At 49.6% G+C, this 24,846-nt stretch overlaps 1 protein-coding gene across 2 annotated transcripts; it reads right to left on the minus strand.

Moving 5' to 3' along the window:
• Window positions 1-1,003: 1,003 nt before the first annotated feature.
• Window positions 1,004-23,842, minus strand: NSFL1C (NSFL1 cofactor). 2 transcript variants are annotated; one of them, XM_030309900.1, is made up of 10 exons: window positions 23,710-23,842; window positions 21,108-21,205; window positions 14,779-14,853; window positions 12,925-12,930; window positions 12,150-12,315; window positions 11,441-11,533; window positions 10,007-10,116; window positions 9,029-9,166; window positions 2,455-2,619; window positions 1,004-1,416 (listed from the first exon to the last, which is right to left on the minus strand). In XM_030309900.1, exons 1-10 carry the CDS (start codon window positions 23,812-23,814, stop codon window positions 1,254-1,256), a joined length of 1,119 nt encoding a protein of 372 aa, XP_030165760.1. In that variant the 5' UTR covers window positions 23,815-23,842; the 3' UTR covers window positions 1,004-1,253. The 2 variants fall into 2 exon arrangements, with proteins under 2 accessions (XP_030165760.1, XP_030165761.1); XM_030309901.1 differs by lacking the exon at window positions 12,925-12,930.
• Between the last annotated feature and the right edge of the window lie 1,004 nt (window positions 23,843-24,846).

Below are 24,846 nucleotides of genomic sequence, written 5' to 3' on the forward strand. Positions count from 1 at the left end.
GCTGAGGCACATTAGGTTTCAAGACCGGGGACTTTGAGTCAGTGGCGATCCTGTCTGTGGTTCCTCTGATAGGGAGGTGGAAGGACTTCCATCTGAAGACCCCGGCGACCTCCTCTCCCAGCTTCGCACAGGAAGCACGCTTACGGGAGGGGGTCTTCACGGGGGAACTGCTCCCTGAGTTGCTGCCCGTCGGAAGTCAGCAGGGCAGAGAACTGTGGACGGGACCTGCACACCAAGGCCACGGACACCGCTCTCCCCCTCAAAACGGACTCAGCGGGAGCCTCCTACAAAGGCTAACACCGTAAAAGGGGCTTGTAGCACGGGCAACTCGCCCTTTCTTCACCATCTGATTTGCCCCTTCACCACTAGTGGATAGATAGCTGGGTGACATTTTGATTCGGTTCGTCTTCCGGGCCAAGGCGCCCTAACCCTGCACTCGTGTGGGCTGGTGTGAGCCGTTTCCCAGTGAGAGAACACCCGATCTCCCAGGTACAGATCTCTGCACGTGGAGCGACCAAGGCAACGGCAGTGCTGCCGAGAACATCAGGGTGACAGTCCAGACGAGGGAGAAAGGCTGGGACAGAGAGGCATCGCTAGAATCTCAACCGGCCAAGGCCCGGGGAGCTGGAATCTCCCAGCGTCTGAGTGAAAGGAGTGCAGGGCAGTATTTTCACCTGAAGGGCTCTGTGCATCCAGACCTGACCTCACACTCAGGCACCCCTGCTGCTGCCCAGTTGTATCCGGGCAAGAGGCCTGTTTTTGTGGGAGCAAGAGGCTGCAGAGCCTCTCTCTACAAGCGCCCGACCCCCTTCCCAGTAACGGGGGAAGCCCACCGGTCCTCTCGGGGCTGGCGGGTGGATGCCAGCGGATGGGTGTCGTGTGCCACAAGCAATGTTTAAGCAGAGACGGTGGAAGGCAGGCTCCTCCCCGCACGCCCTGGAGAGTAGTGTGATTTTAAAGCAATGAAAGCCGGCTTCTGTGGGAGACGTTCCATACAACGTGCTGGTGATATCCTTCCATTTTTTTGGTCATTTTTATTTTTTTCTTTAAAGTCCATTGATCGTCACAAAAACCCAGGAAATGCAACTAAGGAGAAAACAAATGTCCAACCGAGATCTAAGAACCCAGAGCTACGGAGGAGACGTGGCACTGGCCTGCTGGGTGTGGGGGAGGGGGTGGGAGGGGCGGTCCCCGTGGGGCGGCCGGCCAAGGGGGACGCAGGAGGGAGAGGAGGCTGCCGGCCAGGCGGGCGGTTATGTTAACCGCTGCACGATGACGGCGTTGAGCAGGTTGGCTTCCTTCAGGGTCTGGCTCTCGTCAGCCAGCTCTTTGTTCGGGAAGGTAGTCATGAGGACAAAGCTGGTGGCAGCCATGGCCGGTCGGGCGTCCACGATGAAGAGTCGGATGTCGCTGATCCTGGTAGAGCAGGGGGGGGTGAGTGGGGAGGGGGGTGAGCAGGGCCGGCCTCTGCCGTCCATAGCCCCCGGCCTTCCTTCTCCACAGGACAGCCAAAGCACTCACTTGGAAGCATGTCCGATCACGGCACTCCCTTGCCTAAAACCCTTCACGACTGCTCCCAGTCTCCTTGGGATAAACACCGCCTCCTTACTGTGATCCCAAGCCCTACCTAATTTGACCCCCATGCTCCTTCCCCTTGCTATGTCCCGCCTTCTAGATTTTCCTCATGCTGTGCTTCCTGCCAACATTGGGGTCCCTCGAGGCTCCTCTGCCTGATTCCTGTCCTGTAATCCTAATCAAACCTTTTCAGAACTTAGTCCACGTGACCCCCTGTCAGTACTCAAGGATTGTCAAGCCGTTCCCTGGGCCCCACACGTGCTTCTGGTTTAGTTGGCCTATGCCTAATGAAATATGGATACTGCTATCCTAGAAAAAGGCGTTTGCCAAATACCTAGAATACTGGTTTAACAGTCCTCCTCCCCTGCTAATCTCTGCAATCTCTCCATGCCTCAGTTTCCCCATCTTTCAAATGGGGTTGGCAGTTTGCTTTGATCCAGCCCAGATGATCTGAAATAGTAGAGCAGGTATTCTAGAATTTTCGAAGGGCAGATCTAGAAAAGACTTACACAGCCCAGTGGTTTTCAGAGATCCCCTGGGGGGAGGGACACTCAATTGGAGGGGAGGCTGGTGCTGTGTCCCCTCCTCCTCTCCATTAACCACAGCAGTTCAGATTTTATCGTTCTGCACCCGGGCTCTGCCATGAAATTTCCTGTGAACACACACTGTGGGGGCTTAAAAAGACCCTGAGAAGTCCAGTCCCCTAACTTTATAGGCAGGAAGTGAGCAGTCGCTGGCCGCACTTAACAGAAGAGTGGGGACTAGAACCACAAGCTTCAGACCTTCCCATCCCGCTGCCCCCTTCGGGGACCGCACGGAGCGCCCGCTGGCGTTTAGGGGGCCCTCCCCAAGCAAGCGAGGCCAGACGGCGCAAGGCACCTGTGGCTGTGGTTAAACTTCTGCACCAGCCTTCCGCCGTCGGCGAGCCGTATCTGGATGTTTGTGGTGGGCTGGGACTCGTCGATTGAGACGGAAGAGCTGGCTTTGGCTTCATTCTCTGCCTGTTGGGCTGGAGAGCTGGTATTCAGCACCTGGGGGGCCGTGCTGAGGAGAGAGAAGCCTGTCAGGCCGCACATAGCAACAAGGTCCCTGCAGGAGGGCAATCCCGCCTTGGAGTCAGCCTGAGCACGCGCTGTGTCCGGGACTCTGCTCGCTGCTGTGGCTACAAGGAGTGACTCAGACAAGCCCTGCCTTCGCGGAACCTACAGGCCCGGCAGAAGGCACTCAGGCCCCAAGCTGCGGCTAGCTTCCAAACTCCTGAGTAACCCGGGGCAAGTGACTCACCCCTTCTGCTTCGGTGCCCTCACCCGGACAAAGGCCCGAAGGGAGGAAAGCAGTATGCATGACAGCCTGTGGCGGGACCAGATCAGGATGGGTTTTAGCCTCAACGAGAGAGGCCAAGGGTACTCCAGGTCCGTAACGGAGGCAGGCCTGACAGCCGGGCAGGTAACTGCCGGGATGCAGGGACCAGTCCAGACTCCTTCCCGGTCATGGAATTGTCAGGCCTGTACCCCCCAGTGCAGCCTTATTCGTGTACACATTCATCCTCCTGTGTCAACTACCAGAAGGGGACAGAGATTTCCCACAGGTCAACTCAAGCACCCCGCACCACAGGGATTATTTGCACAGTATCAACAGGACACGGCGTCTGCTACCGATCTTCGATCAAGTGGACCGGCGTCTGAATGCTCCCACTAGTCAGGCGGCGCTGGGCAAGTTACTCGAGCTCCCTTAGTTTCAACAAGGGTAGTAACGAAGCTCTTTAACAAAGGTTAAGGCTACCTGACCTGCCTTGCTCAGCTTTTGTGAGGGATGAAGGAGAGAAATACACACATTGCTGACACACAAAATGTACACAGAACTCCCGATTCTTGACAACTTCTGGAGGCTTCGCCCCTCTCCTGTAAACACCTGTGTGTCCCCCTCCCAGCCTTTCACTGAGCAGCCGCCCTCACCCAGACCCCTGCAGAGAAGAGAGGCCAGGAGGTGGCAGCCTGCCTGTTTCCCCCAAGCTTCGGATTACATCAGTTCCTACACCTCTCCCTCTCCCCTGGATCTTTACAAGCTAAAAATGGTACTCCTAATAAAGCCATCGGAAAGTGCTTTCCCAAGGGTGTTTCCTGAGACCCTAATCCCCTGAGAGATCCCCAGGAAGGCTGTGGAAATGCCACACATCAAACCGGCAGCACCAGAGGCCACTTGCATATTACAGGTCTTGAGAGGCTGTGCGGTTAAGGCAAACTTATTTGACCACCTTGTCCTTTTTTCAAGCTACACTTGTTAAACCTCCTGCATATAGAGTATGTCCTGGAACTCAGTTTGTGAAACACTGCCCTAGAGCATATAACTAGCAAAGAAGAACGGAAAAGTGAACTGTTTTCTGTGACTGTTAAAAAATGAGGGCTCAGAGAATCACCAAGCAGAGCTCAGGGGAGAACCCAGCTATGAGAGGAGCTGCTCCTTTCTATGCATCAGCCTCTCAGCGGGTGGGACCCAAATGTGGGCCAACGCATGCAGACATCACACCATCACAGACTTCAAGAGATGCTCAGAGACAGTGGAGGGTTCAATATTACACCTGTAACTGCCTAAGACTGACTCTGTTCATTAGTTTTATGGGCATGAGGTCAACTCTCTAATTAGACTATAGACAGCCTCTCAACTGTTCAAGTAACAATTCCAAGGACAGAACAGGTACTCCGTGAAGCTACTGCCTGCCAGAAAGGGAACTCTCACATCTTCAGTCAGGCTTGCAATGAGAAAGAAGCGAGATGGCCCAGAGAACCAGTTTCACCTAGGGTGGGGGCGGGAGGGAACCAGAAATGACGTGGACTTTGCTCAGGCGCTGTCTAGGGGTGGGGGGGGGGGTTGGGGGGCGGCGGGGGGATTGATGTCCACAGCCTCCCGGACTCGTCACAACTGTCCTTTGAGATGGGTGCTGTTTCCATCCTACAGACAGGAAAACAGAAGCACATGCCGTAGAGCAGTTTTTCAATTGTTAAAAATTCATGTAATGAACGAGCTTTTTCCCTGTACGTTCTGTGTGTTCCTCCAGCCAGGACTTTGTCAAGTGTCAAACTCTAGGGTTTATTTTAGGAAACTAATATATTAAAACTGCCTTCTGAAACTCCTCCCCGGCTCCCAGAGAGTCTGATACCCCCCTCCTACAAGCTGCCTGATGCTCAGCAAGTTAGTGAACATCTGGGCTTCTCAATTTCCTTTTCTGTAACAGGGCAATACCATCCCTACACCTCCGCACCTTTTAGGGCAGGCAGTCCACTAAATGGCAGCCAGTACTACTAAGGAGCGTCACTGTGCTCCTGGAGCCATCGGGTCCCAGCTCTAGCACTGAACTAAACAACAGAGGCGGCTGTGGCCAAGTTACTCAACTTCCCAGGGCTTCACTGTGTGCACGTGCTACACAAGGAACTGTTCTGCCGTGGGGGTTAGCTGACATACCGTGTGCAGGCTGGACACAGACCAGACACTCAGCAAGTCCTCCACACGAGGAGGCAACTGAGGTTTTGGCTCTCTTCCCAGCACAGCCTCTTGCACGGAGCTGGTGCTCATCACCTGAGGGTCAAGGAAAGCCCGATGTGCACACTTGGCCGTGTTGCTTCTGTTTCTCTTGCAAACCCTGTGAATCCGGTGAGCTGGGGAAGTGTGAGGGACACGCTGTATGTTTATGATGCACTCATCACCGAGCTGGGCCCTGTGCTGAGTATTTCACATGTAGTAAGTAGTTCATTTAATTCTCACAATGGCGGGTGAGGAAGGGATTCGTCATCCCCGCTTTATAGATGAGGGAACTGAGGCATAATGGAATTAAGCTACGTGCCCAAGATCCCGGTGTTGATTTGACGCGAAGCCAGGATACAATCCAAGCTGCCTGGCTCTTGTCATACTTTCCCTCCAGGCCTTGGAGTCAGGTAGACCTAGACCTGGATTTCAGGAACACTGTCCCAAGACACAGTTTGCACGTCAATAAAAAGGGAGTTAAATGAAATTTCCCTTGGTTGGGATAACAGCTAAAAATAATGCACCGTACCCAGCAGGTACTAGAAGCACAAATGCCTACGTGGCTATGTAAGAACATCCAGGATGCAATGCAGCGTGGTAGGAAGAGCAGAGACTGGAGGGAACCATCTCTGCACTGACCAGTAGTGTGACCTGGATGTGATCTGACCTCTTCAAGGCTCAGAGTCCTTATTTCATCCCCTTATTTGGGGGTGAAAACAGGATTAAAGGTGATAACATATGTGAAATGCTTACTACAGTGCTTAGCTAACAGCAGAAAAAACACTCTGTAACTACTGTTTCCTATCATTCTTCAAGGTCCTGCCTTACTTCTATTTGTCTAAATTCTGGACCCGATGCTAGTGCCTGTCCAAGGACTGTAACTGGAAATCCCCTACAGGCCACTCCCAACCCACGCTGCCCTCAAGGACTGGAGCAGGAGGAACCGCAACACTGGATCTTACGGCCCTCACACTCGGACAGTAGTAGGTCCAAATTGCTCTCGTCACGTAGGACAGCCACATGCAGTTGCCCAAAGGAGCTCAGCCCTGGGTCTGGCGCTTCCTGAGCACTGCTCACACTCGAACCACTCCTTTCCAGGGGCGGCCACGCCACACGCCATTGGCAGCAGTGAAGGCACCTCCCCCGAGGATGGAACGGTCTGATCAGACATCTACAGGAAGTTTCTTTACTGTCTCCCTGCAGACACCATACACCTCACAGGGAAACAGCCTCCCCCAGATGGAGAGCCTGGATCACCGACTGCTCCTTTCCTTTGTGGCTGGGAATTAACTGGGCATGAAGGTACTTTGTTGTCACCATTAAGTGCTGACACTTTGTCACCTCTTTACAAAAACGACCACTGCAGAAAGCACGGTGAGTAGCCGAGACTCAACATGGGTAGCAGCAACCGCACACCCCCGGGGCACTCTGGGCGTCTGCTACTCATAACTGAATAAACGCAGCCTTTCTGGACCTTCAGATTAGGTCCCATCCAGACAAACCACTGTAAAACCTAAAACAACAAAGTTTAATACAACTGTAAGAATTTTCTCAAATTTTTGAACTGAGAACAATTTATACATTCAGCTAATTGGAGGAAAAAAACCCAGGACTGACTAATTCTTGAGGCAAACCTGAGAACATTTTCTTAAACTTCTGGCTCTTGATCGTTTTAGTTGACAAGATGACAGTGGAAAACGTTGCAAAACTTATGGGAAAAACTAAAAAAGCTATCCATCTGGTTTAGATTGAAAAGCTAAAACCTCATCTCACTTAGCTATATGAAACTTGTCTTTTGCTCACTTTTCATAGAAAGCCAGCACTGAAATAAAATGAAAATGGAACTGGCAAAGAATATTTATTTAGCTGACAAAACCAAATTGTGTCAACCCTGATTATCAAGATCTGTTTCAACTTGTTGGGTGCACCCTCCACACTAATAAAGTTATTTATTTCCCATCCTGCTAAAATAGATCTCCTTAAATATATTTTAATTTTTTGAGATGTGGAGTCTTGCACAAATCCTATAGACTTCCCAGGAGTAGCATTTTCCATTAGTATCATGAAACCAACCAAGCCCAAGCTACACGGTATTCTGAGTTCTGAGCCAGGAGAGCAATCTGACACCATCTTAAAAATATGAAGACCTTTCAAGACAGCAATATTACTTCTAGCCCCAAATTAAGGGGTATACAAAGATTTAATTAGAGACACTCACTGCAATGTTGTTCTTAAAACTGGCAGCTGTCTAAATGGTTAAAGCAGGGACTAATTAAACTATAGCACATACATAAGGTAGGAAATTATGTGAGCATGACAAATAATATTGCAGAAATACAATTACTGACATAGAATGACAGCCATGCTACTTTCATTAGGCAAAACAGCAAATGATGAAACAGCATGTTTATAAGACTAGAAGGATACTAACCGCATATGTCTGGGTGTTAGGTTTAGGTTTTTTCTTAATCTGTACTTTCTATTATTTAAAAAAAAAAAAACAAACACATTCTGTTTTAATAACAAAAAACAAAAAAAAAAAGAAAGAAAGAAAAAAGAAAAAAGAAATTACCTATTGCTCTACAAAGTTGAGCAGATGGCAGGGAAGCCAGACAGGGCCAATCTGAGAACAGCTGTCCTGCACTAACCGACTGGCCCAATGTGGGGGATGAAATGAGAACAGGGTGAATTTACTATCCTGGTTACGGTAAATCAGTCTACTAGAGACCACTCTAACGTCCTGAGCTATTATCTTTGTTCTTGATAAGGCACGAATGGCCGACGGGGAGTCTCCTAGAGCCCCCACCTAAAGCTCAAAGGGCAGAGCTACTGGCAGACCACACTCCGATCTCTGCCGACAGGGATGAGGGGAGACGGGCAGTGCCTAGCTCAAGAGCTGCCAGATCGGGCTCAGAGAGGGTGCTTGCTGTGCAGGTGTGGGAAGGAATGCCAATCACAAGGCCTCAGTTCCAGTCCTGGCTCCACCACATACCAGCTATATACCCAAGGATAACCCTTAGGGTCCAAGAACCTCAGCTTTCCTTCTGTAAAGTAACGAATGTACTTGCAGGGAGGGTCACTATTCCCTGCATGCGTCTTCTGCACACAGTTCTCTCTGGAGAATACTGACCAAGTGACCCATCACACAGAGATGAGTGGGCTTCTGAGAGAAGGAAGCCTGCTTCTGGGTGGGCCGAGGTCTGGTGGGAGAACTCTGCCTATTAGAGGCAACAGTGACTTCAACCGATCAGATCCCATCAGGAGTCTAAATGGAAGATGGAGACAGTGGCAGAGGACACAGGGCAGAAAAAGGCACAGGAGGTGACAGTGAGTGTCATGCAGGGCCAAAGTAGTAGAGATAAGAGCTGCAGTAATGGTGGAGAGCAGCCGGCACAGGGCAACGATGTCCCCGAGCTTCCCTGGATCCTGAACAATGCTGCCGCAAGGCTGCAAGTCTGGCTGGGCAGAAGAGTCAGAGACTTCTTATCCCTCTGCATCCCCATTTCAGGTGACTCCTGAGAACACGTGTCTGTCCTGGCCTTAAGCTACGAAGGAGACCACTGCTGCCACGAACGTGCTAGATTACGGAGTCAAAACAGCAACGTGTTACCCTTTGTGCTCACACTGGCTGTGCACTGTGGGGCAGTGCTCTGCGCTCCTCACAATGATTAAGGAGTAAGGACCCTCAGTTCCATTTTACGCTTGAGCAAACTGAGGCTATGTAGTCCAAGGTCATATGGCTAGAAAATGAAGAGATTTTAAACTCAGGTCGTTTAACGCCAAAATCCACGTTCTCCACACTTTTCCGCCCCTAAAGATAAAATCCGCAGTGCTCGGAAACGGCAAAGAGCTACGTGCACGGTGATGGTACCCAGGGTCTGGGGGGCCTGGCGCAGTGACCGGCACGTCCCACTTCCACCTGTGCTGCTCTTACCTGCCCAGTTTCTGACCCTCGCCAGTGAAGGCTTTGAAGGCTCCCTTGGGCTTCACAAAGTCCTCATCCCGATGGTCCTCCATGTCCAAATTCACCTGCCCGCCATGAGCTAACCTCCGCAGCTCTGCTGGCACCTCCCTGCAAGAAAAAAGGCAATGCTGGGTCCACACGGAGCGGCACGGGAACAGCAGTGATGGGTGCGAGGGGAGGAGAAACGCTGCAGTTCCAAATGTGAAAATCACTGGGTCTCCCCAGGGCGCGGCTACTTTAGTGGCGATGGTCTGCCTCCTGCTGGCTTCTCACCTGCTCAAAGTCATGGCTGAGACCTCTATCTTATCTGGTCACTTGGTTCTGCCCCAGGCCCAAAAGGGAATAACAGACACACAAGGTTTTAGATCTGTGAATCTGTCAAATTCACTTAAAATTTTTACTTTTTAAAAATTTTTTAAATTTCTTAAATGTCTGTGTATTTTTGAGAGAGAGAGAGAGAGAGCGCGAGAGCATGAGCAGAGGAGGGGCAGAGAGAGAGGAGGAAAGAGGATCCAAAGTAGGCTCTGCGCTGACAGAAGCGAGCCTGATGTGGGACTTGAACTTACGAACCATAACATCATGACCTGAGCCAAAGATGGATGCTTAACTGACTGATCCAACCAGTCACCCCCAAATTTACTTCTTTATAAAAAAAATTTTTTTTTTAGGTTTTTATTTTTGATAGAGACAGAGCACAAGTGGCAGAGGGGCAGAGAGAGAGGGAGACGCAGAATCCAAAGCAGGCTCCAGGGTCTGAGCCGTCAACGCAGAGCCGGACGCAGGGCTCGAACTCACGGACCGTGATATCATGACCTGAACCGAAGTCAGACGCCCAACCAACTGAACCACCCAGGTGTCCCCCAAATTTACTTCTTAAATCAGCCTCTTCATTCTTATCTGCCATTCTACTCACTAACATGGAACCCAGAGGAGGGCTCTTCTGCTCACCCTCTGCGGATGGACTCCAGAAACTGGGCATTGGACGGGTCTTGGTAGCTTCTTAGTTCACCATTGTCCAGGCTGAACCCACTCTTCCAGAGCTTCAACACGACGTGAACCTGTGACAATAGGAGGTAAGCAGTCCGTACATTATCAGGAAGCTGGCAAGCACATCAACGTGTGCAGTAGTAACACCGATCTGCGTTAGCAGGTTTTTACCATTTTACTGTGTCATTATCCAAACACAGAAAGACAACATCACACACACTCACGCGTGCGCGCATGCACAAGGAAATCAATCAACAACCAAGTATTAACTTAAAATAAAAAAGGTGATATGGCAACAGGTTAAGAGCATGGGTTTTGATTTAAGCAGACCTGGGTGTGTATCTTGATTTTGCACTCACTACCTAAGTGGCTCTGAGTAAGTGACTAAATCAAATCTGTGGCTTATCTGTAGGGTTGCCAGTGTGCCTGGCATGTAGCTCGTGCTCAACTAAACTGCCATGGCAAATTTACTCATGGGATTACTTTGCAGTCATTAAAAACGATTATCTACAATTTGTGTTAACTCCCTAGACATTTTCACAGAAAACGGTCCAGGTTACAAACAACATATTAGCAGCTGCCTCAGGTGGATACAATTTTAATTTTCTTCTTGACTTCATTTTGGAATAAACCCAAAATGATTAAAAACAAATATATTATAAAAACTAATGGTCCCAAGGCCAAACATCTGTTTAGGGCATAATACTAAATTTAAAAACCTCACAATTATCTATATAGTCTGAGACACTGATTGGAGAGGGACCCTATGCACAGGAAAAAAAGGGTTGGACAATAGTAAATTTTTTCAAAGTTGTGCTTTGGGTGGACTGAAGCTCTTTTTTTTTTGTTTAAGAAAAATTTTTTTTTAATGTTCATTTATTTTTGGAAGAGAGAGAGAGAGACAGAGCATGAGCAGGGGAGAGGCAGAGAGAAAGGGATACACAGAATCCGAAGCAGGCTCCAGGCTCCGAGCTGTCAGCACAGAGCCCGACGTGGGGCTCGAACTCACAACCACGAGATCATGACCTGAGCCGAAGTCAGACGCTCAACCGACAGAGCCACCCAGGCGCCCCTGAAGACTAAGTTCTTTAGCCATGTCCGCACCACCAGAAAACCTCAGAATCATGATCCCTCCACCCAACATTCATGGAATGCTCAGAAAACTCCTTCGTTTGCCCATCCCCTCTGCTCATTCCTTCTCTCGAGTGCCCCTGCCCAGCCAGATGAGAGCTGACTTTTGTTGCCAAGTAAGCCTCTCCACTCCTGGCCCACAGTGATGGCACTGCCTCTTCCTTTCCAGAGGCTGCTGGTTCACACATAACATGTGACCCATCCCTTCTGAAAACTGGCAGAACACGCTTTGAGCTCCCCTAAGGAAGGTAGATGCGCACTCACATCCTGGCCGGAATGCCGCCTCCTTTCTCCCGCCACATAGGCAGACTCTTCCTCTGGTGCTGCCCCAAGGCGATAGCCACCCCCTGCAAAAGGCTGTAAAAGACACGTTGATAAACACTTGAGGTGTGGGGCCCTCAGATACAATGATCTTACCTACTAGGTGCACCTTCTCTGGTACTGAACTCACAGCTACAGGGCCAAGCAGTACGGTAGATGAATTAAGTGGCCAGGAATGGTGAGAACTGGAAGGGGGGGGGAGGGGCTGCTTGGCTAAAGGGAACAGCTGCTACTAAGCTCTACTTAATCATGGCCACGTAGGAATCTGGGTGCAAGATAACAGCGAAGACTTTCTGACATTCCCAAAGAAGACAGAAATCTAGAATTTATGTAACACATCAATTCAATTCACTACAATTCAATTAAAACAAAATAAAGCAAAATACTAAATAAGTCAAGTTGGTTTAGGCCAAATAAAACATGTCTGCAGGACCTGTTCCAGCCCACAGGCCACAGGCATGAAAGTTGCCCCAAATCTTGATCTCATGTTACAAGGTGAGAGAAAGTGCACCGCTCTTCTGGATACAAGAGCAAGTGAGCAATAAAAGAAAAGACGAAACAAAAACAAATTCAGTCACTACTGGGGTGAGGAAGGGCTCCTCCCAGTCTCCAGAACCAGAGTCCTGTGGACACAATGATCCCCTGTGCTCACTCTCGGTTTACTGGTTTCTCCGGGACTCTTGGTCACTCGTTCCACAGCCACAGCTCCATGCTCCTTGGCACCTTTAAAGAGATCATCCACCAGCTCGTTGGGACTTTTCTTCCTGGGAGGGCCAACAATCTGCTGTCCACTTCTTTCTGAGCCCCCAGCATAAAACCTGTGCAGAAAATACATGTCTAACACTAAACGCACTTGGAAAACATGAAGAGAGCACATGCCGGGCTCCGGGCTGGGTGCTAGGCACACTGAGGCAATAATGGGTGCAACGCCCATCTTCAAGGAATTTACCGTCTAGCTGGGGAAACATGTAAGCAGGCAGGCAGGCATAATGCAGTGTGAACAGCAATGGAGGTCAGTAAGGGATGCTCTGGAGCACTGAGCTATGGAGGACAATCAAGGCTTCCTAGAAGAATGTCTTCTGGGCTGAATCTTGAGGATGAGGACGAGGACAAGTTTATCAGGTGAAGAAACCAGGGAAGGGCATTCCAGGCATGCACGACAGCATGCCAGCTCCAGAAAGAGTCCCAGCTGGGAATTATTCATCCAGGGGCCGGCACCTTTCTAGGAGATAGCAACTGTGGTCACAGTCAGAAGCAGCTACCACTAACAGCTCTGGGTTAATAGTGGCAGTGGCGTCGTTAGTACAAGCAGCCAGGCTCCAGTGTCGGCCCTGCTGCTGAGTGACCCAGGGCAAGCCAGTGCATTGCCCTGCATGTCATTTTCCATATCTTTGAAATAGGAGGGAAGGACCACATGCCCTACCTACCTGCTCCTTAAGTCAGGGCCATGAGGTTCAAATCAGCAGATGTATGCAAAAGAATAAGCAGAGTAATGCACACATGTAAGGTGGTGTGATACAGCACCGAGAGCTCACCCGAGCCTCGCCTCACCTCGCTATTCTTGTGACGTACACCGGGGGCAACGAGAAGAGGGCACTGAAGAAGGTCAGGGAAAGCTAAATGCCAGCCCCAAGATACCCACACCAGGCTCTGCAATGGGCCAAGCACAGCTTGAGATGGAGTTAGCAGTTTTTACGCCGGTTCTGAAAACCAGTACTCACGTAGCCTGGCTCATCACTCCTATTCACTGCCAGGTCAACAGCATGTCGCTAAGTGGGGACATTGAGAACCTACAAAATTAGTCTCAGCCTTCTATTTCCTGACATTCCCCACTGAATGCAAGGCAAGCCATAGGCCTTGACAAGGATGACAGCACCAATGTCATCAGGTCTGAAATGCTGAGGGGCCGAGGAGGTAATCAGGATGTGAAATAAAGGAAGGTCATCACCTGGAGGATGTGACAGGACAGGAAAAGGAGGCAGCGGCCATTTAGGAGTTGGGCATTCACATACTTGATGGCATTGCCTTTCACTCAAGGAGTGTAAAACTCTGAACCTTGAATGTATCTAAAAAGAAGGCTGTGAGGCAGTGTAAAGGTCACTATATGGATGAAACAGAGAATAGAACACATGTAATTTCTCAGCCCACTTCCCAAAGAGTGACCATGATGAGATAATTCCATTTCTATAATGGTTACTGTAATGTTCCTTAGGAATGTCTGACAGACCGAGGCAGGGCCCATGGGGAACTAAAACCCGTGAAATGAGGCTGCAGATGAAGTTCTGCTCGGTGGTCTTTATCATAGAATCTCAAAGCCTTGGCTTGTGAACTGAGAGCGTGTAATCAAGTGCTTAAAAATATTCACTCCCTTGTCCCTTTCATGTCTAGAAACTCCACTAAGAAAAATAATCTGAAATGCAGTCAAAGATTAATACACAGAGATGTTCAAAGCACTGATACTTAGTGGTAAAAAAAACTGTAAACAACTTAAATGTTGGACAACCCATTTGATGAGTTATTATAGTTGTTGAAAACACTAACGAAGAATCTTAATGGCACGGAGAAGTACTGAATATATAGCCTTAATCCAATAAAACCAAGACATAAAATTACCTGACCAACACCATGTAAAATACAATACAAAACAAAGCACAGTTATATACAGAACACTGAACAGACCTATGCCAAAATGTTAACTCCAATTACCAAAAGGTGGATGAGTGTTATATTTTTTTCAGTACACTATTCTGTTTCTTCTACAATGGGCACTATTTTTACTATAACATTCATAATGGTTAAAAACAGACAGTATGTGTGTGTGTGTGTGTGTGTCTGTGTGTGTGTTGGAGAAAAAACACATTGATAAGCTTTTACTCTGCTCATTATGTGATATACTGCCTTTTTAATTAAGAAAAAGCTAGAAAAATATACACCCAAAATGCTGATACCTGGTTAGCACTAGGTTGCAGTATAAAGAACAACTTTTTTCCTCTTTATCAGTTTGTTTCCCTTCCCTTAATACTCCTCAACAAATATGTATTAATAGTTAAAAATAGAAAAACAAACCCAAACACCCCAAAAGAAAAAAAATAGTAACGGGAAAGGGATCACTTCTAAGCTACAGGGAGTGGGAGACTGTTTCTAGGATATAACCCACCTAGACTAGCCCACAGTAGTAATGGCTAATGAGAACTGAGCACATTATCCTTTTGGGTCCTTCTAGATGATTTACACATTATCATGAACTTTCCTGTGGACTGTGCCCCCTAACAAAGACTCACCTCTGGCCCTCCTCTTCCTCCTCCTCTTCGTCTTGGTCATGAATGAGGTCTCTGAAGGATGTCACCCTATTATCGCTGGAGACACAGAAAGGAGCAAAATGACCTCAGGGAGAACTAAAAGTAACTCCCGTTATCAGCTGCTAAGGAGTTGAAAACATAGGGATTAGATATTTTTGGTGGGGCAGAAGAGGATCTATGTGAAAGAGGGTTAGCCTAAGTCTAAATGCAAAATAACGTGGCATTTACTTCTTCAAAGTCCACAGGACTACTAATAAATTAAAAAGGGCTATCATGAAATAAAATGGAGTCCCAATTTAAGCTCTCCTAGGGGGAGGAGAGGGCAACAGTTTGGGGTGTGTACTAATTTAAAAACTTACTATTTTCATCATTTAATTTTTATTTATTTTACAGATTTTTATTTTATTTTTTTCAATTTTTTTGTTTTTAACGTTTATTTATTTAATTTATTTTTTTTAATTTTTTTTCAACGTTTATTTATTTTTGGGACAGAGAGAGACAGAGCATAAACGGGGGAGGGGCAGAGAGAGAGGGAGACACAGAATCGGAAACAGGCTCCAGGCTCTGAGCCATCAGCCCAGAGCCCGACGCGGGGCTCGAACTCACAGACCGCGAGATCGTGACCTGGCTGAAGTCGGACGCTTAACCGACTGCGCCACCCAGGCGCCCCTTAACGTTTATTTATTTTTGAGACAGAAAGAGACAGAGCATGAACAGGGGAGGGGCAGAGAGAGAGGGAGACACAGAATCTGAAACAGGCTCCAGGCTCTGAGCTGTCAGCACAGAGCCCGATGCGGGGCTTGAACCCACGGAGCGTGAGATCATGACCTGAGCTGAAGTCGGACACTTAACCGACCAAGCCACCCAGGCGCCCCAGATTTTTATTTTTTTAAAAGTAATCTCGTACCCAATGAGGGTCTTGAACCTACAATCCTGAGATCAAGAGTCACAGGCTCCACCAACTGAGCCAGCCAGGCAGCCCTCATCATTTAATTTTTAAATACTGAGGGATGCTTATGTGTTAGACACTGAACTGGATACTAGGTCTATAAAGATGATCAGACCTAGTTCTTTTTTTTTTTTTTAACTGTATTTATTTTGAGAGAGAGTGTATATACACCCCGGGGAGGGACAGAGAGGGGGAGAGAGAATCCCAAGCAGGCTCTGTGCTGTCAGTGCACAGCCTGATGCGGGTCTCAAACTCCTGAACCGTGAGGTCATGACCTGAGGCGGAATGAACAGTCAAACGCTCAACCACTGAGCCACCCAGGCGCCCCAAAAGTTCTTATTCTTGAGTTGCTTATAGGCTCATTGTGGCCCCTGGGCCAGGAAACCCTCTGCTAAATGGGGGCTGGAGCACATGGGATGTGTGGGTACAGAATGTCCTATCCCTCATGGGGTGGGGATGGGGGAACATCAAGACAAGTTTCCCAGCAAAATGGACATTTGGATTGAGTGCTGAAGAATGAGGACTGTCAGGTGGATAAAGGGCAAGGGCTGGTGGGAGAAGGGGGGCAGCAGCGCACTGCAAGAAAGAGGTATATGCACACACGCAGAGTTACACATTCGAGGAAGGGTGAGCTATCAACAAGTGAAAAGGAAATGAATATGTGGGTGGAGGCCTCTGCTTCTGCTGTAGGCTCAAGAAAGAGCCTTTATTGGTGTTTAAGAAAAAAGCAGGGCTGTGTGTGGGGTTGGAGAGGGCACACTAAAAACGGGCGTGAGAAGGGTCACCTTCCTCTTCTGACATTGTTTTACACTGCCACTTTTTTCCTAGCTTAGACTGTCCTCAAGGAACTTAGTTTCTCAAGGAGGAGGCATATTGATAAAAACACTTTTGGTATTTCTTAGAGTAAGAAGGTAACGTCTCTATAAGAAGAAGGGGAATACAGGTCTAGTGAGGCTAGACCAAGAAGCCTCAAGGAGTTATTTTCTAGAGAAAAGCTGCAGATCAGTCTTGAAGATTTATACCAAAGAGATAATCAGAGGACAGAACAAGGCTTTGAAGTTGCATCGACTAGAAATGAGAGAACAAAGACCAATTAATGTAGCAAATACATTCCCTGCTTGAGTTAGCTGAGGCAATCTCCTGGGCATTCCTGGATGCTCTCTACGACATGGTTCAAAAGGATCTAAGTGACAGATGTGCACCAGTGCCCCAAAAGGCTAATTCCACTCATTAACCTTCCCAGGGGGAGTCTTCCACAGATGCTCGGCCTAGCATCCGTGGGAAAAAACCCCCCCCCCCCCCCGCCCCATTGTTAACACCTTCAAATACACACACGTACACGTGCTTGAGCAAACCACTTGCTCTGCCTACAGGTTTTTCTCCGGAAGTTCTTACATCCGGACTCTGACACAGACTCTGGTGTCCACATACCCGGTTCTGATCCCAACTGAGCCTCCCACCCTGGGATCCTGGGCATGCTAGCGAAGCGCTCTAAGTTTTCCCATTCCCAAGTGAAAATGGGGACAATCACAGCACCGACCCCATGGTGCAGCACATTTCAAGTGCTGTGCTCGAGCAGTGGTTCTCCCAGTGCCGGTCCTTAGACCGAGCGCATGAGCATTACTGGAGAGACTGTTAGAAATGCCAATCCCCAGGCCTGCCTTAGAGCTCCTGAGTCAGAAACTCGGGGAAGAGTGCCTGGCACCCTGTGTCTGAAGCGCTCTCCAATTCTGCCGCACACGCTCAGATCTGAGAGCCGTTCTGGAGTAGCGCTCGGAGAGTTGCCTTATAGCATGAACGTCAAGGGGACACCACCAATTTTAGAACACTTTGTCCTGTGTCCTCCACAAAGTGGCAAAATGTCTCAGAAATTTCAGCACCCAGACTCTATTTCCCAGGTACCCTGGCACCCTGAAGTGCCACAAAAGTCCTTTGTCAGATCCGTTTTCCACAGCGATGGAAATGCTGTACCTGTGCTGTCTAGTACGGAAGTCACAGTCACATGTGACCTATGGAATATTTGAAATGTGATTAGCATAAATAACTGAATGTTCGTTTTATTTAATTTTAAATAATCTAAACAGCCACATGAGGCTATTGGCTCCCACACTGGATAGTACAGTTTTAGAGAATCAGAAAATGGCAGCCCCAGACATCCTCAGAAAGCACAGTTTAGTTGGGAGAAGAAGAAGAAAAGGAAGAAACTCACCGCTACCTCTTGCTGCGCTAGGTACAGGGGTGGGAGGAGCTGGACAGGGAGTAGCATGTGGCAGAAGCAGCTCCGGATTTACACAGACTTGGCCTTGGATCTGCCATACCAGCAGCTGGGAGTTACTCAATCTTTGTAAGACCCAGCACCCTGACCTGTGAACTGACAAGCACCCTACCTACTTCTAAAGAGTATCTGGCAGAGCCAGACGGATGGTGGGTGCTCCTGAAATCCCAGTTCTCCCACTTCCAGGAACTTCTAATTTACTGAGGGACAAAAAGTTAAATATCAGGAGAAGAGTTCAAGACAGCCCACGAGTGATGTCACCGAGTAGTACGTGGATATGGGTCAAAGTGAACAAATCATAGGTGGCCTGGATTCCTGAGGAACGGGACGGGACTATGGCACGTTGCCCACGGGCTGGGGATGATGCTCTCGACAGAGAAGGCGGGCACAGAGCTAAGCCTAGAAGGACCCACGGGGTTTGGACAGGTAGAATGCAAGACAGCAGGCACATCCAGTCAGGTGAGAGGCTCAAACAGAAGCAGGAGAACCAAAAAGGAGGTCAAATTAAGACACCAAAGAGATCGGTTTGGTTGGAATAAGGATGTGAGAAACGAGGGTAAGACTAGGAAGGTAGGCTCAGGGCTCACTCGGGAGGACGCTGCATGTCCACGAAGGGAACGCTGGAAACAGAAACAGACCTGCATTTAAATCCTTGTTTTACTCACTGTGCATCTTGGGAAGATGCCCAGCTTTAGTATTTTCATCTGTAAAATGGCTACAGGGACAATACCCACACACAGGGTTGTAGTGAGGACTAAAGAGATGTACATGTAAAGGCTTAACCCAGTGCACGGCACCTGGCAAGTGCTCAATAAATGACAGCTGTTACTATCGAGGAGTTTAGACTATCTTGTAGCAGTGTTAACCTCTTATGTCCCACAGACCTTGGAAACTCTGTTAAAAGCTATGGATATCCTTGCCAGAAAAGACACACACACAATCTGGCCAGTGGTTTCAGGTAATTTATAAACCTTCTCACATCCGTTGCAGACTTATCCTGGGGGTTCAGGGCCTCCACATTAAGAACCCCCTTCTAGAATCAGAGCAGGACCTCGCTAATTGAGTGTGGCTCCAAGGAATGGTGAGGACACGAAAGAGTACTTGAGGAGGACGGTGGGGGGTGGGGCGAGCCGGGGGCAGGCTAAGTGTCCTGCAACAGGTCAGTTGGGGTGGGGGCGGAGGCAGGTCCACACAGAACTCCTCTGAGGCGCTATTGTAAAGCATGGCTTCTCCTGAGAGTGCACTCAGTGCTTTTCTTCCAGACAAGGACAATGACATCAAACCATGCCCTTCCTCTCTTTTTCTTGGCTTCCCCGAAACAACAAAGCCAGGCATCCAGGCCTGCACGTGCCTCAGTCTTAACATTAAACTCTATTTCCTCGATTGTTTTACTAGTAGGTCTACTTTTCAATCTACGAATTTGTTGTGGAAAGAGCCAGGGAACACATAAAAAAGAATGAGGAAGACAAAAATGGATGCTGATAATAAAAACATGACAACAGCAGCAGCTAATATGTATTATGTTCGAAGTGCTTCGTAAGTTATGAATTCATTTAATCTCCCCATGGTAGACACTGCTATTGTTCCCATTTGATAGGTGAGGAAAAACGAGGGACTGAGATGCTCAGTAAACCGTTCAAGGTCTCAAAGCTCCCAGGTAGCAGAGCTGGGACTGGAATGCAGGCAGTCAGGCTCATAGGCCTATGCTCTGATGAACCACGGTCTTGACAGGACTTTGGGGCTACTAGAGGAGAGAGATGTGAACATCTCACCAGAGGCCCCCCTCTGTGTGTCTGACACGCTGATGTCCCACCAGTAACCTGGGGGGCCTGTAAAAGACTCATACCCAGGAAATCAGCCATCTTCCTAACAACCACGTTCCACGCAGTAACGTCCAGATGAGCCATCACCCATACCTTACAGGTCAGCCCCTGTGAATAATTAAAAGATCAACTGCCTACTACTACCTCTTTTCTCTGGACGTGGGAGAGAGGGAACAAGTTAAGGAAGCAACAAAATCTGGTCTGGGATTAGAGTTCCTTCTTCAGAGGGAAGAAATGTAGTTTAAAGCTTGGATGCCTTTAGAGAGAAACAAAATTTACCATTTCACTGTCAAAGAAACACTCCATCTGTATTCTGGGGCTAATTTAAAAAAAACACACAAGTTTTCCCGGTGAAAACATATACCAGAGAGTAGAGACAAATCAGGCTGGAGCAGAGAGGGGAGCTGTGGTTCAGACACCTTTGTAGTAAGAGGCCCTGCCTGTCTCCTGGACAATCAGCACTGTCTTACTCTGCAGATCATAGCAGTGGTCCGCCATGGGAACCCTGCAGCCAGGTGTCTGGGATAGGGGATGCAAACGGGATCATGAAGGTCAACTCTGGTTCACCGAATAAGGTCTCCCTCATCAATCTGGGGAAGAGTGGGCAACACAGGTTTATTTTCTCTAAGACTTCTTAATAGGGTAATGAAAATTACCTACCAAAAATATCAAAAGAGCCCTTCTAAAGTTATCTAATCTTTTCCATCTACAGCACCCCAGAGAGGAAGTCCTTTGCTTTCTACTTAAAAACTTCCAGAGGGGGTGCCTGGGTGGCTCAGTCGGTTAAGTGTCTAACTTTGGCTCAGGTCACGATCTCACCACTCATGGGTTCGAGCCTCATGTTGGGCTCTGTGCTGACAGCTCAGGCAGCCTGCCTCAGATTGTGTGTCTCCCTCTCTTTCTGTCCCCTCCCCCACTCACTCTCCCTCGCTCTCTCAAAAAGAAATAAGCATTTAAAAAAACTTCCAGAGATGGAGAGTCACTCCTCACATTGATAAATACAAGACTCTCAAACATCTTCAGAGTAGGTTCCATGGATTCCCCCAGGCCTGGACCATAAACCACACTCCACCTGAGTGTGTCGTCCACCTCTCTACAGGAAAGGAGCAAATCTTATGAGGTACTAATTCCCACCAGTTAGTCTAACTTTCTCACTGCAATCTATTGGCTCATATCTCCAGGCCTGAACCCTCCATCAAGTCAGGAAATTGCTCCTCACTGTTGGAAACACACCCGTGTAGCAGTAGTTGAAGTTGGCCCTTACCTGGGGGCTGTGCCTCTGGACACTGAACTGGGGGTTGCCTGCGAAATGGTCACAATGTCTTCGTCCCCTCCATCCTCATAAAAGCTTGCTAGGGCGATCTGAAACAGAGAGGTAGTAACCTGGGTTCTTAAACAGGCCTTTGTCTGACATATTTCCTTTGAGTGCAAAAAAGCAAAGTCACGAAGGTATGGCCCACACTTACAAGATGGTCTGTATCTGGGGACCATGGAAAATGAGATCAAAAGGTAGCAGCCCGGGGCACCTGGGCAGCTCACTTCAGCTCAGGTCGTGATCTCGCTGTCGTGAATTCAAACTCCACATAGGGCTCACTGCTGTCAGTGCAGAGTCAGCTTCAGATCCTCTCTCCCCTCTCCCTCTCTGCCCCTCCCCAGCTTGTGCCCTCTCAAAAATAAATGATTAAAAAAAAAAAAAAAAAAAGTAGCAGCCCAACTATTTCTCCTCATTATCACCTGAAACGAATTCCATATCCTAAGGGGAATAGAAGGCAAGAAGGCAGGCCGGGATGGAGACACTCCTCACTCTCACATTACCAGGAAAGGTGGTCCAGTGAAAGCAGCGTACATTTATTGAGCATTTATTTATGTGCCACAACGTCCTGAGCATTAACTCTACATGTGTTAACTTATTTAATCCTCAAAGAACTCTATATAATTATTATAGAGTGGATACGGAGACACTGAGAAAAATATTGCCCAAAGTTAAACAGTGTGTAAGGAGTGGAGCCAGGTTCCAAGCCAGGCAGTCTGCTCAGGCCCCTACTCTCAGCTTTTACGGGATGACCAGGAGTCAGGAACGGTGAGGTCAGTTCAGATGGCTATTGTTGCTTTCCCACTGAGGCCCAGTTTCCTCATCTATCCACAGGGACACCTGGCCCACCAACCCTGCACGATGAATGAGAGGACCCATTAGCATTTATGCACAGGCACGTCTTAGCTCTATACATACAGAAGGTCTACGGGAGTCTTTTGGCCATTTGCGAGTGTTTCTCTCGCTGACTCAATGGTGAACTATTTAATCACTCTGTACAAAGATACCAGCACCTAGGTCTATGCAGATGAAAGAGGCGTGGTTCCTGTCCTCAAGATCACCAACCTTATAGGAGGCAGTATGCTGTCATAGGACACGCACTGAACTGGTATGGGGGTGGGGGAAGGGGGGCCTACATTCAAGTCCTGGCCCTGCCAGGCAAGTCATGTCGCACGTGGGAGCCTCATATTCCCTACCTGTAGTGTGAGGAGACGCACTGAATGACCCGACAAGTGTGTGACATTAGTCTAGGCTTTCCAGGCTGCCTTGCACAGGAACTTCACACTGTGTGTGTGTGTGTGTGTGTGTGTGTGTGTGTGCGCGCGCGCGCGCGCGCGTCCACATGCGCGCATACAGGCGCGATGCTGTACCTAACTCTTTTACTTTGGGGAAGCAATTTAAATGGGTGAAGTCAGACCCAATTCTGATCCCAACCTCACTACTTACTGGCTGTGGACCTCGGGCATGTCACTTGCCCTCTGAGCCTCCCATTCCTCATCTATACAACGGAGCTGGTTAGTCTTCTTTACCTCAGTGTTGCTAGGATTAAACACATCATCACATGTAAAGTGCCTGGCCCTTGGTGGGTTCAGAGCTTGGGCTCTGGAATCGGACTGAACCGAGTTCTAATGCTATTGTTCCCACTTGGTAACTAGCAAGGCCTCACGCAAGTCACTTAACCTCCCTAATCCTCAGCTGCAAAATGCAAAGATTAAATAACTTCCGGCACGGAAAGCAGTTAGAAGAGCACCTGGCTCCACCGTAAGGATTCAAGAAATCACTAATCATCGTCACCTACCTAAGACGCAGGCTGGCCAATACCATTTACGCCATTCTTTCTATAATTAATTGCCGAGCGTCTACGATGAGGCAGGACCTGCGCTCGGCACTGGGGATTCAACAGTTTACAAAAAACCCTCCCTCGTGTAGCTCATCTTCATGACTTAGCTAACAAACATTTAATGAATACTTAATACGTGCCAGCGAACTAGACGATAAACTCCTCGAGACTCCCACTGTACAGATGAGCTAAGACAGACATTGACACAGGCCCCAAGCTGGCGCCACCACCTCGAAGGCAGTTTCTCCCAGCAATTAGGTAGGAGGGGGCGTGGGCCAACTGCAGGGCTGGGCTTCGGCTGCCGGGGCGGCGGAAATGGAAACGAACGACCCCTCGGCCTCACCGCAGCTCCCCCCAGGACCCGGTCCTTCCCACCGGCCAGGCCCTCAGCCGAGCCTCGGCGCGGCCGCCACGCCCCCAGCTCCCTTCTCCACGCGGGTCGCGGCAGCGCCCGAAGTCTCGCTGACCCCGCCAGCCGGCGAGGCAGAGGGGGGTGCCGAGGGCCCGCAGACCAGAGCCGGGGCTGGCGCGCCTTTTCCCACGCCCAGGCCGAGCCGGCGACGCGTGGCAAGCGGCCCCCGGACCCCGAGGCCTGGGTCGGGCCGCAGCCCGGCGGGATGACTGTGCGCTTCGGCCACCGCCGGCTTGGTGCGCCAGACGCCCGCGTCCCGCAGCCCCCCAGCCGGCCCAACGCACCCGGCCCCGCGCCGTTACCTGCAGGTCCCAGCCGGCCGATTCGAGGAAGAAGCGGGCCCGGTCCTCCTCGGCCCCAGTCACCGCCACGAACTCCCTCAGCGCGTCCTGCCGCTCCGCCGCCATCTTCGCTCTGTGCGCCGCCCGAAGCGCTCCGCCCGCCGCCGCACAGCCTCAGCCCCGCAGCCGCGTTCCGCCCACCGGTCAACCCGGCCCAGCCGAGCGGCGCCCGCCCGCAGGCCCCGCCCCATGCGGTGCCTCACGCAAAGTCCTCCGTGCGGGAAACTCCCCCGGCTCCGCGCCCTCTGGCGGCCGAGGCGCGGACTTGCAGCCTAAGGACGGGGTTGGAAGCCCGGCGGAGGATGAGCGGCGGCGGGGCGGATCTCCATGCCTTCGTGGAATAAGAGATCTCCCAAGGAGTCCGATTCACAATTATTCATTGGCTCATCCCTTCATTTTATTCACTTATGGATTCGTTCATTCACTTACTTGTTTCCGTATTTACCGAGTACCCTGGTGCTCTTCCAGGGTTGGGGACAGGCAGGAGCAAAATAAAGTCCCTGCCCTCTGGTCCACATTCTAGGGAAATAGATCTGGAGCAACAGGTTATTCTCTGCTCCCAACGCTTCGTGCCACCCCATCTCACTCCGCCTACCAGACACAATCTCATGGCCTGCAAGACCCATGTGAAACGTGCCAGCCTCTCCGTCTCATCGCCCAGGCTTTCCACTAAATTCCTCTGTTTCAGGCACACTCCCTTCTTGCTGCTTTCTCGGTGTGCCAGGCGTGCATTTTCATCAGAGCCTTGCCATCCGCGACTCCCTTTTCCTGGAACGCTTTTCCTTTGCTGGTGTGCAAGGTGCTCTCCCACTTTCTTCAGACTTCTGCGCCAAGGGCACTTTCTGAGACACAATCTCGTGTTTTGGGCCCGCAGCTCCTTTGCCCTCTTGCCTCTTGGCCCCAGGCCTGGGATTCTCTTCTCTTTTCCTTCCCTTTGTCAGCCTCTGCACACCCCCTCCTCTTAGTTTAGATATTCCCTCTTCAAGGAGGCCTTTCTACAGCCCTGGGCTCCATCAGACATCCTTGTGCATGCCCTGTGAGGCCATGTCAAGTGCCAGCCTTCCTCAAAGGCCACCATCCCTGTGACAGCAGAGGCTC

The sequence above is a fragment of the Lynx canadensis genome, chromosome A3 (genome assembly GCF_007474595.2).
Source record: "Lynx canadensis isolate LIC74 chromosome A3, mLynCan4.pri.v2, whole genome shotgun sequence".
Classification (NCBI taxonomy): domain Eukaryota; kingdom Metazoa; phylum Chordata; class Mammalia; order Carnivora; family Felidae; genus Lynx; species Lynx canadensis.

Coding starts and splice junctions, on each gene's coding strand:
- NSFL1C (XM_030309900.1), bottom strand. CDS start 23,814: ATGGCGGCGGAGCGGCAGGACGCGCTGAGGGAGTTCGTGGCGGTGACT. Junction 14,854..21,107: donor TCCAGAGGCACAGCCCCCAG/GTAAGGGCCAAC, acceptor CTGTGTCTCCAG/CGATAATAGGGTGACATCCT. Junction 10,117..11,440: donor GGCGGCATTCCGGCCAGGAT/GTGAGTGCGCAT, acceptor CTATTGTCACAG/GTTCACGTCGTGTTGAAGCT.